Here is a 19,983-nt window from a genome sequence, read left to right as displayed (position 1 = left end):
CGCAGCCATTTAATTATCATAATTCAGGCTAACTATCTCAAGAATTTCCTCAAACTTATTCTAGAGAAACAATTACGCGCAGCGATTTCAAACAATTATATGTAAATCGTGGTTTGATCCGATCGAAAGAGTCGAATGTCACCTTAATAAAATAAACGTCGCGGAGGTTCTCAGTATTTTTTATTCGATCTGTAGAAATTATTATTTGAGTAGAATAGGAGGAATTCTTTTCGATAAAATTCTGCAATTTCAAGTGGACATTTTTGGACATTTCAGACGATCATTTGGTAAACACGGACGTCCCGATGAAAAGATACACGGCCGTTCAATACACGCAACCAGCAGCGGCCATTTCGCCCCTGTCGAAATCCACGAGGCATCTTCTGGTACCAGAACCAGACCCACGGTACTATTATACCCATCGGGCCCATCAAGAGACCATTACCATCGATCGGGACAACCTTAAGCACGGTACCAATCTCCACACCCTCAAGCCTGGTATTTCAATTCGAGTTTAAACTCCGCACTCGGTTAAACTTGCGAATCGCTCGTGATTGACTAGCACTATTACGGTTAACCACTAATTCGCGAGTTTAATTGAGCAACCACTTTAACTTTACCTGAAACTCTATTGATACAAAGACTTCAAACTTGTCTCGTCATTAGCCCGATGAATGACATTAAATGACTCATAATCGGAGCGAACACTTTATAATCGCAACATTAATTAATTAATATTACATTAATTATATCAAGCTGAATTTCTAGTCATTGCCTCGATTACTTACACTGAAACATTTTTCTTTGAATGGAATTAAAGAAACTATAGCATGAAATCAAAGAAATATAGCCTTTACTAAAAAATAACGAATATCTGACTCTGATGCATTGATCGAATACTTCGTATCTTGAAATAATGAAATAAGAAATCGACTTTCATTCCTTTAACTCCATTCGTAGGAATAATTTCCTTGAAAGAAAAGGAACAATTTTTTATTCGGACTTTTTATTTCTTATCGCATCAATAGCCCATACAATACTTTATGTAATAAAAGCATGGGTTGCGCCTCTTTTTGTGCATGCGCGGAGTACAAATATAGGCACTTTTTTCGTTCTAAGACGTTTTGAGACTTTTTTTGCCCTGCCCCTTTCTGTGTTTTCCACAACCACTCTACTCCAATTGTTTTCATCCTTTGTCGCAAAAAGGCTAACTTTAGATACCAAAGATAGTCGCAAAAAGACATGTAAACCATGCTTACGTTATATAAAGAAGTTCTTTCTTAGTACATAGCCATATATATATTTACATATTCACATATCACAATTAGTGCATAATGAAAATGACTAAAAAATTCCAGGAATAGCAGCAGCTTCTAGACCTACTCCGGCAACTATAAGAGTGGTTACTGCACTTCTTGGTGATCTGTGCACCGACGACAAGGACTGCACGATTTCGAATAGCGAGTGCATGGATGGTGGATGCATTTGCATAGAAGGATATTCCGAGACGAGCGACAGGCAAGAGTGTTTCGGTGAGTCTTCGAAAATCTCGACCTCGAGGTATAGAATTTCCCCAGGTACGCGATCTCTCGTCCCTGGAGCGTCAAAATCGACTTCCCGAATTTCCGTGCAGCTGCGATCTCAGTAATCAGGGTGTGCATAGGTCCGTTCTTGTTCCAGCAAACAATGCCCCGGTAACACCTACTGAGGAATTCCGGGCATGCCTCTCGTATCCATGTCACGCATCATCTACGTGCATTGACCTACCCAGCGCTACATTTGTATGCATCTGTCGGCCAAATTATACCGGGCTGCTTTGCGACGAAGAGATCAACAAAAGGGACTACGAGATTCCGTTTTTCGACGGGAAGAGCTACGTCAGGATGAGCAGACTGAAGGCCTACCATAAGTTCAGCATTGAGGTGGAGTTCAAAACGTATGCCGACAATGGCATCATTTTGTATAACCAGCAGAAGAGCGACGGCACCGGAGACTTCCTCTCCTTGGCCATCGTCGACGGGTAAACCTTTCATCTGAATGTGTATAAAAAATAATTCCAATATTTAAGGTGATGCGGAAGCGACATCCGAGGGGCCAATCGTTTATGAAACTTCTTTCCGAACTGGGTGTACCGCATCCTTTGAAATTTTACCATAGGAACATGAAGGACCTAAAGAAGGTCTGGACACTCGCGAAATTGCATCTTTATATAAGAATTTACACAATCTTTTGTAAAAATAGATTAATCTAGGGAAATTCAAGTGCCAGGACCTTCCTTGGTGCCTGCATATTTACGAGGTAAAATTTAAAATGATTCGGAGCACCCAGTTCGGAGAAATGTTTCATAGATGAGATCCCTTGAATGCATCTTGGAAAAACCTTTGACGCCCATAGTAATTGACAATTTTGGGTAGAAAAGTCAGGTTTATCGAGATCGTTCATTTTTCTGCAGATTTGTGCAGTTCAAGTACAACCTTGGAAATGGGCCCGTGGTCCTGACGTCGCCGAAGAAGGTCACCATGAAGACCTACCATAAAATCGCCGCGAAAAGGTACCACAAGGACGGCGTTTTGATATTCAACGACGCCGAGGACATAAACGGCCAAAGTCAAGGGATAATGAAGTCGCTGGATTTGAATCAAGACACCTTCGTCGGAAACGTGCCAACGAATCACTCGAAGTAAGCCAAGAATTAGAGACTAAAGTTAATTGATGAAATTTGTCGAAACGTTTCCTATTTTAAATTTCCGGGGCCACTTTCAGGGTGTACGAGAACATCGGCACGAACCATGGGTTGCTCGGATGCATAAAGAAGCTGAAAATCAATCGACAATCCGTGGATCTGCACATGGGACAGCAAAAGGACATCCTGGAGGTCTACAGGGTAAAGGAGTGCGGCGACAACGCTTGTGCAAACATTCCCTGTCAAAATGGAGCGACCTGTCAGCCGATATTCGAAGAGGACCTTTGCAACGGCAGAGAGTGCAGACGGACGCACAAAAGAGGAAAAGGAAAGCACAGGAATAACAATAACGGAGTTAACATCGTCAGGTGCAAGGGATCCCACTGCACGTCCATGGAGACCAGACGTAGATCAAGGAAGAACTCTAAGAAACGGTGTACGACTCCCCATTGCGACTACGACTACGATTTGGAGTACGAGAACAATTACAACCGGGTGGAGAATTACGCCGTAGAGAAATACGAGCCCCAGGATTACAGATGCATATGTCCACCTCAGTACACGGGTCGCAATTGCGAGGAATCATTGGATCCTTGCATGGACGAGCCCTGCCAACATGGTGCCACTTGCGACATCCTGCCCCAGGGAGGATACATTTGCAAGTGTCCTCCGGGAAGAGCCGGGGAACACTGCGAAATTTGTTAGTATTAATTGCTCGTGGCCTAGGCGATGTTATTTGCCGGTTGTTGGGGAGAGACGTGCATTTTGTGTAATTCATTTTTTTCTGCACAGTGGACGCGGAACTGACGGAGTTGCTGGTACCAGAAATGGCGGGCGATGGGTTTCTGGAGCTGCCTTGCCTCGAAGGGGTCGCCAAAGCGTTCTCCATTGAATTATGGTTCTTGTCCAGAGCCAGCGATGGTCTCTTGCTGTACAATGGTCAGCTAAATAACGGACGGGGAGATTTCATTAGCCTGAATCTGGTTAGGGGCCGGATGGAGTTTCGATTCAATCTGGGCAGCGGAATCGCCAACATTAGTTCTCCTGATCCAGTTAGTTTGGACACTTGGCACTGCGCAAGGATCAGTAGATTAGGGAGGGAAGGACTTTTGCAGTTGGATGATGGGACTGTGGCTAGGGGCCTGTCTGGGAGTCCTTTGACGGAATTGAATCTCGAGATGCCTTTGTACATCGGAGGCGTCAAGTATGTTCTTTCAAATTGTATTTCTCTTTTTTGATTGCTCCGATACTACTAGAACTGATATTTTTAAACGCCGCTTTGAAATTCAGGCATTGGAGGGAGGTGCATCGATTAGCTGGAGCTTCTACGGGACTGGTCGGCGCCGTCCAAAGGCTCATGGTGAATGGCAAAACTCATCAAAACTTGGCAGTGAATATCACCCAGCACAACACAAAGATTTACGACGGCTTACCGTGTCCCAGCAACGAAAATCCCTGCCACAATGGCGGAGTTTGTCTGCCTCTACTCAACAGCTATCTCTGCAAATGTGCGAGCGGATACAACGGCCTCCACTGCGAATTCTGTTAGTGTCGATCGTCCGTCACTTAATACATAACTTTTGGAAAGGTTTGGTACTAAAATATTTTCCCATACCTTTCAGTCATGGGATACGACGTCTCGGGCGGTGAGATCGCAGAGAAACCGGTGCGCTTCAACGGAAATAATTTCCTGCAGTTCAGACATCGCTACGGGAGGAGGTGAATAATTTACTTAAATAGTTTATCGCATTCCATTTAACGTAAAGTAGAGGTCTGTTGGACGGAAATTGCTAATCAAAAGCACTAACTACCTTCTATTTGCTTTGCAATCTCTCAGTCCTAACATTACTAACACGACACTCGGCGAGTACTATGAAGAAAACTACTCCGATTACGATCTTGAGGACGATATCGATGAAGAGTATGAGAATTACGATTACGCCGAGTGAGTACCAGCTCTTGCTAATCCCATCTTAATGCGCTGAATTAAGATCCTCGCCAAATTACAATGTTTCGCACTGAAAAAGAAATTTTTCTTTTCTTTCAATGAAATTATTTCCTTGAATGAAAAACAAATATTTCTTTGGAGTAATTACACATTATTTCTACCCCGAAACCCTGTTATTTGATCCAAATGAGTATTATTCAAAGAAATCATTTTCCTTCGATTAAAGAAATTGTTTCCCGAGGTGTTTCGTTTTTCTTTTTTGTCTGTAATTAGGGAATATGAGTAATTCTATTTAGGATCCTATCCCCGAAACTGTGCTTACAAGGACGTAACCCACTGTTAATAGGTTTCGGGTAAGCTATTAATTCCATTTCATTAAAGTTACTTAATTCGCAGGCGAAGGGAACAACAGTCAAACAAGTTCGAGCTGAAGTTACGAACAACGCACTCCGAAGGTCTCATCGCTTGGATAGGTCGGGGCAAAGCTGAACATCTCTCGCTGTCCTTACAGGGAGGTTACGTGGTCCTCTCCTACAAGAGCAAGAACGAGCAGATTTCCCTGAAGAGTCGGGTACGTTTAACTTAGTCCATTAATTCCATCGACATACTGCGTACATGCTGCCCCTTCGGCACGACCCTTGTCCGGTATTACACGACTGCGCAAATTGAGGAGGCCATAACCATTACGCGTACCACGGAGATACCGCAATGCGTTAGTCGGGCAAAGTGTAATCAATGAATCCTATCGAACAATTGAATGAGAGAAATTGATCAATCTGGTACCCTCTGCCCCACCAATCACAGTTGCACAACGTTTGTAGAGTGTAATGTACACACACGCAACATGTACGTAAGATTTATATTACTATTACGCAGCTATACAACACTGCTATAAAACGAACGACGTAATAAATACATAACATGTCGGTAACGTGTTATATGTTATGTTGATACTATATAACTGCAATACTGAGAAATTTGTAAGAACGGTAATAATTCCGATATGTATCATGTTATTCCAATGTTATGTAGCTGTAACATAGGGTGCGTAGAGGGACAGTGATCTTTGACGCGAAGATGAAAAGTAAACGGTCACTTCAGGAAATACGTATTAATTTGGTATATTTTTCTCCGCATGATCGATGGACTCCGCTTTCTTTTCTTAGGAAAGAGTGGATGACGGACAGTTCCACCACGTGAGGGCGTCGCGACGCCGACGAGCGACCATCGTTCAAGTGAACGAATCAACGCCTGCCAAGAAGTTAATCGAAACGACGCCATTGATGACCAACGGGAAGCTTTTTATAGGCGGGAAGCCGGGACAACGGGGTGTCAAAGCTTGCGTGACGGACTTTGTCGTCGACAAGCGTCGCGTCCAACTAACCCGGCGGAAAGTCGAGCTGTGTCATGACAACGACGTATGATAGCGCGCCAATAACGAGGGTGTCATCGAAGAGTCATCGAACGACGGATACGCCTTCGTCGGTCGCACGACGCCGATCGCCGAGGCTGTGGCCGGAAGTTAACACGACAACTCCGAAAAGTATTATGAAGAAACCAAAATGGCGTCGGCCAAGCATCGAAGGGCAACGGAGGAGGCGTCGGTACCGCAATGACGGCGAAGACTGGCTACTATGGACGCACAATTAAGCCACGAATTACGGTAGACTTTGGGATAACCAAGGTAAACCGATCTTCGGAAGGGTCAGAGGTGTGGATCACCCGAAAACGGGCCTTCGAGGTACCCAACCCGAGAAAATCGAGGAGGATCGACCCCACGTTGCGGCGTATCGGAGTTCCGTCTCGTTTCAAGATGGCGGGGTGGAAACGCGATGTAGCGAGCCTCGTCGAACGGGGCGACTCAAGTGCTAGAGTTTCCATCGAAGGACAATAATTTACTATTAAGCTCGAGGTTAAGAGATTCGATATTAAGCGACCCATAGGCCGAGCTGATAGGACGCGCGCCTTGAGTTCGTGACACGATTCGTTCACTTATGAACCGATTCTGACCAATGACACCTGACGAGCGGAACTGCGATGGCACAGAGTGTTAATAATTAGCCCGTCGTTTAATTTATCGCTGCTCGTTGCGTGAATGGGAAATTGTGTTACGAGGTTAGGGTGCGGAACCGGTGTCCGGGAAGTTAAGTAAGCCTAAGACGACGCTTCCAGGAAAGAAAGATGGCCGCGTCAAGACTGATCGATGTACCGGGGACGGACGGGAATGCCGTAAATAAAGAAAATCGGTGTTATGTTTGAGTGTTCGGTAGAGAGATTTAACATTGTGGATTAACTGAATAGAGATGTATTTTAACGGACTGTTGATTTGTGCCGGTAGTCTACATTGTTTACCGTAGATCAAGCTTTTCATAAACGCGCAAAAAAGAGTAGATTATATATAGATATTATAAATATGGATCTTATATATATATATATATGCATATGTATACATGTATACATACGCGTGTCTTATATATATACATATGTATACAGACGTGACATTCCACTTAATGGGCTCTAAATGCCGCGGATCGCGGAGCTGTACACGAAATGGTATTAACAAATGCGGGCAATTCCTGTTTAACGAGTGAGTGCGACACAATGAGCGGGCGTAAACCCTGTACATATAACGACCTATGCGTTAAGCCTGCGATTACGAATTAACTCGTGATTTAAATAGATCGTACGAACACTCAATAATCTACCTAGCGGCAGTAACGACCCAACGATCATCATCGGATTTGCCTTTCATACGTTTCACGGCTTAACGTCCTCCGAGGACTTATGTGTCTGCATGTCTGCATGCGTTCGCCGGCATTAAAATTCGGGGTACTTTGCATATTTTCGAGCGGCAAGTCCCTGGAACGGTTCTCCTCATTTTCGGATCGGGAATCTCCGTACGTCACCGAGGACGTAACTTTTACGAGGTAGGAACAGGATGAACGAATAAATAAGTAAATATGTATACATGTTTTTCCATAAAGTGCGAAGGGTGTAAGCGGTTCCGGGACGAGGCTCGGTTGAAATTCTCTTCCCATTCGTCGGGACGGGAAGATCGAAAGAAGTTGATCTCGTGCTCGGTAAGAGGATGTGGAATAAGTACTCGATGTAAAATATTTTTAACCGCAAGCTCTTCGCACTCGAGCTTCGACGTTACGAGATCTGCCAGACCCCGCGTGCGAGAATTGCGTTAAACTCCGAGGTTTAAATTATTTTTAATATACTCATTTGAGGGTCGAACTGTATACGTACGCGTGATGACGATGACGAATAGCGATTAGGTTTGACGTAAGGGTGCAGAGAGAGAATATTTCTTAAATTAAGACGTCCTTATGTTAAGGGTGAGATCGATACCTTCTTGTTTTCTACCGACGTAATTATACTCTAGGTAATGTTAATGCAAAATACTCGAAGTCGCGACCTAACTCGCAAGGCGACCTATACATATATATATATATATCTAGTATATACCGAGAGCTGTTCTATGATAACGATATACCAATATATATATTTCGAGAGTGTCTCACGAAGTAGGATATATCTAGAGGACATGTGGACATGCCAGAAAAAAAGCCGCGAATATCCTTCAGGATATGTTCTGCAGCGACGTGTGCGAGCTTTTCGCCATTGTTGCATAAGGAATACTCTAATTAGCCGGTAATATTATTTAAAGAGATTATACAAAAGAGGGGAACGCTCGATGTGGTTTTTCCAGGACTCGGATAATTGTGGAAAATCATCCGTTATCCATTTAAAAAGTGTCGGCGGGATGGAAAAAGGGAATTTGGAGATGACAATTTTCCAAGCTTCTGTGGCGTTTCATTTATAGTATTCTAGACCATCGTCTCGTTGTTTTAGATGATATTCGATCGAAACGGATCAAAAGGGAAAAAAGGCGTAATAAGTAAGGGGAAAGAATAAGCAATTTTGAAGGAATTCTTTGCATTTTAGTGATGTTTTTGTGACGTTTCGTTAAATCATTCGTTGTACAATAGGCAACATAATTTCTTTGGCTTTGCACAATAATTTAGTCTTTTGAAACTAAAAGGATTGTGTTGCCTGTCGTATGGTGCTAATACTTGGACGAGACCAGTAAAAAAGCTTAATAAAATAAAATCAACAATCCACACGAGACCAGTGAAATCTAGTTTTACGTTGAAATTTTCTACAACAATTTAAATCGCTCTCGCAATACCTTAAAGGTCGGAAGAAGAATATTCAGGGAGACTTTTTTACCTGCAGTTTTGATAATTTATTTATGCACCTTTCTAAGTGGCAGAAAGGATTTACTCAGTTTTACGCTTTATCGATACATCGAGGCGTGTATTGAAATACATATCGAGATTACACAGACTACCACGACGTCCAAATGATCGGCTAGAACAAAACAAAAAGCGGTAATCGTGTTTCCGGATGCACGTGAAATGAATTAAGCATGTTTATCATTGATTATCGATCGAAATGAAAAGGATGAAACACCTTCAAGGACTAAATATGTAATATTAGAAGATCCTTGAGATACTGAAATTTATGAAATTCTGCGCCAATGTGGCGACTTTACGAGCTTCACCCAGACTTTGGAAAAGACTTACTGGAAAAGCGTGAATTATGAATTCCGCGCGACTCGACGCCAAAGAATGGTCGAGGTACAGGAAATGACATTTTCGGATGAGAAGACTATACTACTGCCAACCTAGTTAGGATGGATGCGTTAATTTTCGTACAAAGTGGGAATTTCGGCCCGACCGCCCCTCGGGATTCCGTGGTCTCCGGAATGGTCAGGGAATTCCTTTTCGCCGAAATTCGCCCTCGTTTTTTATTTTTTATTTTTTATTTTTTTTTTATTTCGAAAGCGTCGACCATCGCGCGGGTCGCACGCAAGTATACTGCTCTTAATTAATTTTTTACTTTGATACCGTTTAATCGCGACTGTAAATGTCGCGACACCTAAGGGAGCCACACTTGTGTAACAAAAATGCGCATTGTAAAGTGACTGTATATAAATATAAATTATGCGAATATCTCGAGACGGTCCTCTTTCATCTCTCGGTACCTTTAGTCTCTGTTATCCTGCAATGAGTAAACATAGTATGCGTTATTAATCATATTTATAATTGTAGATAGCACCATTGCGCGTTTGTTTCTGAACAATTAGTCCGTTTCTTTAATTTTACACTATTTTCGTCGCCGGTAACTATTGTTCCCTTAGCAAATGAACCGCAAGATGCAGTCGATAAGTACTCAGCTGAAGTGGAAGATAACGTAGACCGCGTTATTACAAACTCGGTCGGTAATGAAACTTCTGAGATCAAATTTAATTGGAAAAAAAATTCAAAATATACCATATGCCCTGTCTTTTTTAATCCTTGAATTTGAAACATTAAATATATTGTTAATTAATTGAGAAACAAATGCAATAATCAACGCATGATAACAGCGAAAACTGCACTGAAACGCAGTTGGTACAATTGAGGAGTACTCCAACTCTTCAAGAATGCGTTCAGATGTCACTTCTAGTACAATTTTCAACGTCGTATCAGATATACGGAACAATAATGTGCCTTAGTTGAAATAAAGTGTATTAATCACTGTTTGAATAATGCTCGAGGGTAGTGGAATTCCAGAAGTTTGAAAAATTCAGTTTTATTCCAATTAATCTATGAATATCACATTTCCTGAAATTACCATACAATATTTACAGTCCCTTATCACTCGTCTGGCACTCACACTCGCACGACGTACTAATTGTTGGATAATAAGTAACAAATTATCGATGGTCAATCGGCTTCCTCGAATTTGTACATTCCTTCGCGGCTTAAGGGCGCCGCTTCGCGCGATGAATGTTTCATGAGAATGGTTTGAAAAATCGGATTCCTTTTATATAATTAACTATGCGTCTCCGCTTCGATTTCTTGCAATCTCTCTCTGAAGGACTTCCTGATTTCCGCGATCGGTTTCGTCAGGAAAATGGGAACGTGGTCGTCTCTCCTCTGAAAACACGGAAAAAAAACGTACATATGAGTATAACATTACAAAATAATATGCTAACACATTATTTCCTCAAAATGGGTTCGCAACTAATTTCTACTCGTTTTAAAGAAATAATACGTGAAAAGGTCTCATCGCCAGTTAATTTTGGTTTTAAATTTAATTAGAAGCGTTTTGTCAAATTTAAAGATACTAATGGGATTTACTAAAACACTCAGCCAAAATGGGGAATGTAAAATACTTACTTGGAATAGACATTCTCCCTCAAATTCGACGAGCTTTTGCTTCCTGGCTCTTAGAAGAAGGCCCACGCATTTGTCGCTGACGTACGTGTAAATGTTGAAGAGATCACCGAAAGTGATGCCGATGATTTCTGGTTGGTCGCGGCAAGGGGTGCCATTTTGATTAATAATCTCGCAAAGCTCGAGAATTTCTCGTAGAATGTGTGCGGATGCTTTTCGACCTCGGATGTCGGAAAGGGATCCAGCAGCAGGCCTGATAAAAGAATAAATAATAAATGCATAAAGGACGATATAACAAATTCCTCGTTGCGAGTAACAACCATCCAGTACGTTCTTTAGAGGGTCGGACATGCGTCGAATTATCGAGCGCTCTAAATGACGTGGAAGAGGATTAATTATTTAATTCTGAATATTAAGTTACTTTCTTTACCTTCCGTACTCTTCCTTAGAGAATTTTGGCTTTTCAATATTTATGCCGGACGTGAAGGGATTCTTTTTCTGACCATCCATGTGCTTGTTGGCTTGCTGATTGAACAGCGCTACCTTGTCTCCCAAAGATTCCTGAAACACGATCGAAATGTTTCATTTATTAACCACTCACTAATAAAGAAATATGTAAAACATATCGTGATATTCATTCATACTATTTTTGATATTATTACATGATGGGCACAACTTATTTCACCTTCTACTTCAACAAAGCCGAAGCACTCGCAACAAAGCGGTTGGGCGGTATCGAATAAAAGTGCGCGGTATAAAGGAACTGTTAAACAATAAAATTACCATCGGCAAAGGCATTTAAGAGACATTTCAATTTAATTAAGTCGGAGAATGCACGCGTACTGTGAAACGCGTACGTTCTGGATCACTCTTCGACACAGAGAATCACCTCCAACAATTTCAGGGAAGTGCGCTCTCAGGGAGGGCTCTCATTAAATGGGAGCTTTGTACATTAAAAAGGACTTCCCAAAATGTTAATGGATGACCACGGTAGAGAATATTTCCCTGGCAAAGTTCCCGCAGGACTGTCGTCGCTCGTGGTCGATCGTAACCAATGGTTGTCGCATCTTCATGGCTTCTAATCTTAACTTAAGTACATCAACGACTTTGAAGAACTTCCTGTCGAATGTCAGGCTAAAGCTTTTGCGTCCCGGCGCTCGTTGACGTCGGTGTCAATGTCAGTTTATCGAGTGAAAAGGGTATTGCACAAGGGACATAATTTGGAATATTTCTTTGCACCGAGTTGCAAATAAATTGTCTCAGACCGCAACCAGTTGTCTAAAAGGTTGAAAATTTCAATGATGCCACCAGAAGCAGTCGCATTTTGGACTGCCTAAACTCAATGGAATTTTGAAACGAGTCCAAAAAAGTAGGATGTGCACAGACTCTGCCCATAAATGACACGCAGGTGGCAAATTGACAAGTTCTTCCTACTATATCGCACTTTGCATTCATACACTCGTCACGTGATCTTTGCACGAGATCAGGAAGAATAGCAATATTGCATGGAATTATTCTAAACTTGTTGGAAGTATTATCTGGCACTTGCGACATACAAGGATATTCATTGACAAATGATCCCCAATCAGCTAATCCCTATATAATATACCGCTTATCGTATGGAAAACAATCCGACTAATTTTCGAAATCAATAACAATATCTTCGTAATGACCTATAAATTCTTTGTACCTATAATCACTCCTGAGATAATGACCTAATTCGTCTGAATGTCGAAGCTCTCGCGCGTGTAAAAATTTCAATTCAACTTTGTTTAACAATTCCGAATGATTAGGTCAGCTTAGAAGTTGCAATACTCTGCATTTCCATTTATGAAATTTGATAGAGACTTGCATCATACTTTGATAGAGGATTGTGACATATGAAAGTAAATTTCAAGACGGGGTAATTAGGGACTCAAGACTTTTTAGCCACGTCGGTAGTTCACCGAGAATGAAAAAATGAAGCATATACGAGAGAAAAGAACTCTTTGTGGAATGTCTGGAAAATTGGGAAACGGTTCACTATGTTTCTACTTACGAACATTACCGTAGACATTGTTGCGGCGCTTTGTAGACTTCTCGGGCGGTGTATAAGCGACGTATAAAAAACTAGTAATACTGTTAACGCGGAATAATAACCTCGAACGAGTCGCGGTCGAACTACGAGAGTGTTTCTAGTATTTTGGATTTTGAAGATATCCGAGGGCTATCCCACTTATTAATTATGCCGGGCCGACGCGCGTCTCGTGAGTAAAGCGTCGCGACGCCCGACGTCTTTTTATAAGAAGCTCGCTACGTCAAAAAGCTCCCACCGAAAAGCTCCCCTCCGAAATCTCGAGGATGACCGCCCGAAGTATTTGCACCGCTTCAGAGCTTTTGCGAGCCAATTTCGAGGCAATCCTCGAATTTGATTGGCTGCCAAATTACAATTCGGCCCGGAAGCGATTTTCCGTTTCGGGATTGGCTGATGTGCTCGACCAGTTCTCAAGATTTCGCAGTTCAAAGCCACTTTTCGGAGCAATTGACTGGCTCGATACATGTCCGACAAACTTAAACCAAAAAAGTAGAGCAAACCGTAACAGTAATACCAATGAAACAACTAAAAGTATTAAAGTACTTGTCAATTGATTTCAAAATTAATTCCTTTTCATTTTCCCTCAGATTTTACGGCGAAAATGGGACGGAATAATTCAAGATTTTCTTTTCTTTTTTCTTTTGCCGAACAATCAAATCCAGTATTTATGTAAAAAGAGAATTGATGAAGAAATATGAAGTGAATTAAAACGCTCGCGGTAATGGAATTGCTTTACGACTGAAAAAGCGCGGGATCATCACGTGAATAGAATCGTACCGAACAAAAGCTCTGGCGGCAACATTTCCTGCGGATGCAATTCAACCGTGCATCGGTTAATTTATGGTTGACAGTTTGTTGCACGTGGCAACACGCGACTGTCACGTGCTAGGGATGATAGACAAAGATCGGCTCCAAAAATGTGACAGTGCAAGTAGCACTCGAGACCAATATTAAGACAAAATGTCGAAATTATAGTCTACAATATGCCACTTTGTGCACGACCCTAAATAAATTGTTTTAGAAATCATTTTATCAATAACTTGCATCAATGCGTGTAAAATGTTATCAGTAATGATGTCGATTATTTTATCAATTACTTTCCGATGAATTTTATCAATTAGGTGTCAACGGAAACGTGGATAAATATTCGGCATTTGAGTTTAGAGAGTCTCGAGATCGTAAGGCTCTTCCTCAGCGAAATGAAGTTCTTGATAGGTTAAAATGAGACTTTTCAACGTCAAAACGTCACCATGCTCGGGACCATTTCGAAAAGTCATAAAATCCCAGCTTGGTGCCCATAAATGGCGGCGTAACGGGCGAATTCTCGAATTAGCCGGAAGTACGGAATTAGATCTGTTTTTGCGTCGTCCGTTCTCCTCAATGAGACCTACGTCAATGCTCTACTAGCGGTGCCTCAAACTATAAGAAGATGCACACATTCCTCGGGAACGTACTCACAACGTCGATCCAAGATTATCGGGCGATTCACCGAACTCACTCACGGATTATTTCTCAATGAGCCTACTCGCTCGGGTGTACATTTCATAGAAAACATTCGAGAAGACCGCATCTCGAGAAATTATCTCCACTGAAAAGAATTAAAAACATGAAAATAAATGCACAATAAATACCTGAAATACCTAACATTAAGAACGTGGAAAATGAACAATGAAAGTTCACAGATACGGGTAAACGGCATAATTAAAGAAGCTGGAAATGATAACGCTTTGTGAGCAAGAATTGTCCCACAAACACCCGTCTTTACGGCTTTCCTTATCTGAATATAAGCGTTAACTGATAGAAAATGGTTCACCGCCCTGCTGGTTATAGCGTTAAAGGAAACGTTTCCTTTTGTCATTGAAATTCATATTTAAGTAAGGTACCACTCAATAACGCGCGCACAAAGGACGGCCAAAAATATCGGCCGATTCACCTAACTCACTCTTGGATTACTTCTCAATGAGTCCACTCTCGCGAACGTCGAGGGGTAATTTATTTTTAAAGCGCACCCATCCTTCGAGTACTTGTTTATACATTTTAGTAAGGAACGATGTTAGCCAAATTATTGTCGAATATTGTCAGATAATATTTATCGAAGTAATTATAACCAATAAATGACCTGTGTCGTCGAAGAAATGTCCAATCCGTTACTTTAGAATTTCATTAGGAATAGGATTTTCAGATTAATATCGATGGAAATTATCCGCTTGTACGTTAAACCTTTGTTATTTCTTTTATCAACGTCCTCGCGCCCTACAGGGCACCCTTTATGTGGCCGTCTGAACATATTATTGATTTTGCCCCTGCCCTTTACGAGCATCCGTTTTTCCAGACTTCCCCCAAATAAATGTCATGAAAAAGGAACTGTTGTGTATACCAAATATTAGTTGTGATACTCCAAGTATAATAATGATAAATATCACTTTTTAATTAATAACATAATTTTCCGCATGAAATTCAACACATGAGTGTCTGACCATATTGCCGACATTTCCACTTCCTTTCTTTAAGAATCTCCTCTTAAACATTACGCGTTTATCCTGGATAATCCTGTTACAACTTAAGAAATAGTTGCAAATATCGTTCCTGAACAGTCAACGACATTATAAAAAGTGAAATAACGGCTGACAGAATACGTAAAAGAAATCCTGAATCATGGCCCGGAGCTGGGATCTATTTCAAACTTGTCCTCGGTGGGCGCGAATGGCAGACAATGCCCTCGAAGACTCTTGTACCTTATACTGGAGACGAAAAAAGCGTCGCATGGAATGTTAAATAAAAATAAAAATGGAAATTCCACCGGCACGCTAACCTAACGCAACGACCGCTACAGAAGGGACGGATGTCCACGTGTGAACTATAAATAATTCCAGGCGCCCCGACGCCTCTTTACGGACCGCGGCATCGGCTTTTCAGTAAGCTCTATTAAAGTACCATCGACCTGTAAAGGCAAGAGGGCATAACCTCGACAATGTATGAATAGAAATGACAAAAAGTTCCTGACAGATAAGGAATACCGACCTTCCACAACGCTACTCAATTTGTACCCCAAGAAAGCATGCCTCCATATCGCAGTACTCCTATTTACACATGAATTACATCAACAGATAAAACTGTTATAAATGAAAACCCCAAAGATTAATTTTAGAATGCCGGAGACGTGAATATTAATATAACTTCAGTTATTGTTTCGCCCTTTTCAACGGGTGTTTTGAAGAACCTCGTTAAATGACATTGGGGGAACTTTCTGTGACGTTAGGTGGAAGAGTTTCAGCAAAAAAACATAAAGATTTGGTACAATAGGAGGAACATCTACGACAGCAGTGACGACTTGAAAGATGCCCAAGAAGACTCATCGAATAGTCGACTCACTCATAGAAACGTCACCGAAAGACTGCGTTGGCGAGTTAGGGACTGTCAACCTCGTCGTATTCATTCTCTCTGTCAAAGTGAGATTCTTGTCGAGTTAACGTGTCGTGCTAATTTTAAGTCTTGAGCCCTCCTCTCTTTCGAGCACAGAAGAACGGCAATGACCATGTGCACTGGCCTTAATAAAGATTTCACGGGAACTCCGAGGACAAAAGTTCGAGTTTGACCGCTCGACAGGAAGCCGAATGAAGATCAGGCTAAAAAATAAATTGCTGACAATGCAGAGTCGCAGCTATCGAGATGCTATCAGCAAATGATTCCCGATCACTCGTGGACACCTTTGGAATCGATATCTGGGAAAGCGTGGCAGATGTCAGCCCAGGAAGTGCGCAGTAATCTGACACTTGGCAGAGAACGCGGAATTCGGGAGTAATTAGGCGAATCCGGGAGCCGAATTACGTAAGGTCTGAAGTTTGAGTCATAAATCCAAGAGATTACTTGGGAGTTAGAGTTGGACCGATCATTTTGGTCTTGGCGATGTATTAGGCGGGCATCAGCGACACCGAATGACGATGTAATAGCATAAGCGATGGAAACATGTGTCGAGGATAAATTCCCAGACCTTAACACCAAGGAAATGGACTGGAATTGCAAGAACGAAATCCCAAAAGGGATTCACACTTCCCGGGTAGAATTTTCTAACGGAGAGTAACAAACGACAGGATGTAAATAACATGTCTAGAAAGAAGAGTCTTAAGCAGCTCAGAATCGGAATTTCTGATTGTTCATTGGCGAACATGACTGCTACCAATGCATGGTGGAAAGATATTCATTTCCACCGGTGTACATCGATTAGACTAATACTTCAACAAGAAATCAAGTCCAAAAAATTGCGACAAGGAAAAATCAAATCAGGGAAAATCGCGAATTCGAGAGTAAATAGGCAAATCTGGGAGCTAGATTACGGATGGCCTGAAATTTTACTCATAAATCTAAATTATCATTTGGAAATTAGAGTTGAAGCAATCATTTTAGTCTTAGCGATTAATTAGACATGTATCAGCAACGCCGATATGCATAAGTGAATTTTATTACCAAGAAAATGGTCTGAAATCTCGAAAACGAGACTCCCAATCGAAATTCCCATCTTCCAATTTGAATTTCCAGAAGATAGGTGACAAACGACAGGATGTAAAGAACATGTTTAGAAACGAGAGTCTTAGGCAGCTTCTAATCGGAATTTTTCATCGTATATCATTTGAACTAATATTTCAGGGAGGAGTCAAGCTCAAAAAACCGCGACACGAGATCATTTCAAGGTTTCGCTCTGGCGCCAGATCAAGGTTATGAGAAACCCGTGTCATCTTAGCACCTATGCGAAACGCTTACATTATTTATATTAATATAGGAAAAAAAGTTGACCGATGGCAAATGACTCTACAGTGTGACGTGTCAAGAGAGAGAAAATATTTACACCGTAAATGATTTATTCTCTTGCATAATTTAACCGTCAGGCGTCTTTTCCTATCGCAGATCTTCACGACTTGAAATGTTCCCCGCCACGAGACATGTTGACAATACATTTTGAAGAGTGAAAAAATGAAATTCTGATTTTATGTTTCATTCCAATTTAGCTGGAGGCTGAAACTTCAGAAGTGCAGGTGCAAGAAAAGGATAAGATGCATAGACGGTGTAGTCGCCATTGCGACGTCTAATCCTGGCGCGAGGAGCCGAATTTACGGGCGAGCGGGAAGAAAAAATAGTTGTGAAATATTTTAATGACCTGGGGACTTAATCTTCCTCTCCAGCCAGGAAGTCTATTTATTCCGAAATGCGTCAGAGGTTAGAGAAACATAGTTAAGTCGAGTCGAAGCTCAACGGAAAGCTCGAAGCTGACAGTGTCTGCCTGCTCTGGCGTCGGTGCCAACAATTTTTCACTAACAATGACCGTTGCATAAAGGTAAACACAGCGTGGCATCCGGTCCATTAACATTTCCAGAGTTCCCAGAAAATCCCCGGACGATTCCGGGAAACTTAGTCAGCTGTGGAATGGTGGAATTCGAGAACGGAATCACCCATAGGGCTAAGAATTTGGAGTTTTTGGCAAACGGGAAAAGCCTCCATCTTTTTGTTATAGTTATTCGCAGGTGGCTCCCATCCAGATGACGACCAGAGTCGTTAATCATTGTCGTCATAGTTACACCGCCCCCGCACTATAGTTACTTGCTAGTGTCCTACAAAAGTACGCCAGAAACAATGTCGCCATTTCTCAGGAATCGAGCACCGAAGATTTGACGGCGGAGTCGTTGACACTTTGGAATTGTTTTGACAATTGTCGGGAGCTTATACGGTGACATAACAATGACTCTGCTCTGGATTGAGAATTTTCTCAAGATACGTCCTGCAGGATAATAATTATTTGGGCATTTATCTCTGATACGTGAATAATCATTTCATAATTATTTTTCGCTTTAGGTTATTTAAGAACCCAATCGAGTAAAAGAGTCATTTATCGGGACACGATAAGGATTAATTTTTGTAATCACAAAGTATAAATTAAATGAGCCTCATAAATGTATTAACGACCAAGGACCTTCACTATAAATACAGCCCGGTACGCCAGTGACCTAGGTTTGTTTTCATGAATATCCTGCCCATTCCAAAAATATCGACGACACGTCAAAGCTCCGTTTCTGTCAAAATACAGACGGGAGATGACGGTGCCATCGAATAGCTACGAAAACAAACGTCCGCGGAAATTCTGACCGACGAGAAAAATGCGGAACTGTCGCATGTGCCGATCTATTTCGACCGCGTAGCTTTATTTTCAATCTTCCTGGCCGGCAGGATGCGTACGATATTAAGGACTCATCGAAAACATATATCTATTTCCGCGACCATTGAGTACCAACTTCAGCCATCCATAGTACAGTATCAATCACAATGAAATATCGAAAAATCCGATAACGGAAGTCCTCATCGAGCTGCATTTAACTACATTCGGTAGTTACGTTCACGGATGTAAGAATCGAAAATTAATTTTCTTTACCTAAACGAACCACGTATTAATTAATGTACTCTTCGGCACAGTTGGTCACGTCTTTCCCCCACCCCGGCCGTTTCATTTAAGCATGCAATTATCTTAAAAGAAAATTGACTACAAGAAAGCATTGTATTTGTATGTATTAATTATCGAATTTCTGAAACAATTCAGTGGGCATTGATACTAGTTGTATGTACGCTGTCAGAAATATTTCGATATTTACAAACGTATCCTAAAAGCAGAAACAGCAGCACCCGAAATGACAACCAAACAAACTGCAGACTATACATTTGATAACTCAAACTTGTGCCCCAAAAGCCCGAAAGCTTTCCACGGAAATTTCAAAAATCTGTCTGACACCCTGAGAAAATAGATTACTTGACAGACACAAATATATACCTTTCACGTATATATTGTTGCCTCCATCTAACTTTTTTCTCGGTACAGACATTTTAACAGTTTTCGAGCTCCATGGGTCCCATGGTCCATCGAGGAAACACGGGCAATTAAATTCTGCGCCTATCGATCGTCTAAAAGAGGAACCCCGGCGGCGTTCGTATCAGCTCATGGAGACCCTTCGATTGCGCGCTATCAAATTCAGTATAGACCCTATTCTCGAGTTCGTTCGATCAACTT

The 19,983-nt window shown here is 41.6% G+C and overlaps 2 protein-coding genes across 3 annotated transcripts in view; one reads left to right on the top strand and one right to left on the bottom strand.

Annotated features, from left to right (window-relative positions):
- Window positions 1-10,132, top strand: part of LOC105704132 (agrin) — a 389,846-nt gene extending 379,714 nt beyond the window's left edge. Inside the window, exons 17-27 of the mRNA XM_023432426.1 lie at window positions 277-471; window positions 1,359-1,532; window positions 1,681-2,020; window positions 2,453-2,680; window positions 2,764-3,383; window positions 3,476-3,887; window positions 3,974-4,227; window positions 4,306-4,402; window positions 4,521-4,628; window positions 5,028-5,202; window positions 5,798-10,132. Coding sequence (XP_023288194.1) covers window positions 277-471; window positions 1,359-1,532; window positions 1,681-2,020; window positions 2,453-2,680; window positions 2,764-3,383; window positions 3,476-3,887; window positions 3,974-4,227; window positions 4,306-4,402; window positions 4,521-4,628; window positions 5,028-5,202; window positions 5,798-6,055 — 2,861 coding nt within the window. The 3' untranslated portion in view covers window positions 6,056-10,132. The remainder of the gene's footprint in view (window positions 1-276; window positions 472-1,358; window positions 1,533-1,680; window positions 2,021-2,452; window positions 2,681-2,763; window positions 3,384-3,475; window positions 3,888-3,973; window positions 4,228-4,305; window positions 4,403-4,520; window positions 4,629-5,027; window positions 5,203-5,797) is intronic.
- Window positions 10,133-10,258: 126 nt separating this feature from the next.
- On the bottom strand, window positions 10,259-13,161 carry LOC105704133 (actin-binding Rho-activating protein-like). Of its 2 annotated transcripts, none has more exons than XM_012433097.2 (4): window positions 12,909-13,161; window positions 11,292-11,422; window positions 10,865-11,114; window positions 10,259-10,621 (listed from the first exon to the last, which is right to left on the bottom strand). In XM_012433097.2, the coding sequence occupies exons 1-4, from the start codon at window positions 12,915-12,917 to the stop codon at window positions 10,517-10,519; spliced, it is 495 nt and encodes a 164-aa protein (XP_012288520.1). In that variant the 5' UTR covers window positions 12,918-13,161; the 3' UTR covers window positions 10,259-10,516. The 2 variants fall into 2 exon arrangements, with proteins under 2 accessions (XP_012288520.1, XP_012288519.1); XM_012433096.2 differs by having other exon boundaries at window positions 12,900-13,154.
- Between the last annotated feature and the right edge of the window lie 6,822 nt (window positions 13,162-19,983).

The sequence above is a fragment of the Orussus abietinus genome, unplaced genomic scaffold (assembly GCF_000612105.2).
Source record: "Orussus abietinus isolate OABI.00-Male unplaced genomic scaffold, Oabi_2.0 scaffold7, whole genome shotgun sequence".
NCBI classification, from domain to species: domain Eukaryota; kingdom Metazoa; phylum Arthropoda; class Insecta; order Hymenoptera; family Orussidae; genus Orussus; species Orussus abietinus.
This window is presented reverse-complemented; position numbering and strand designations above follow the sequence as displayed.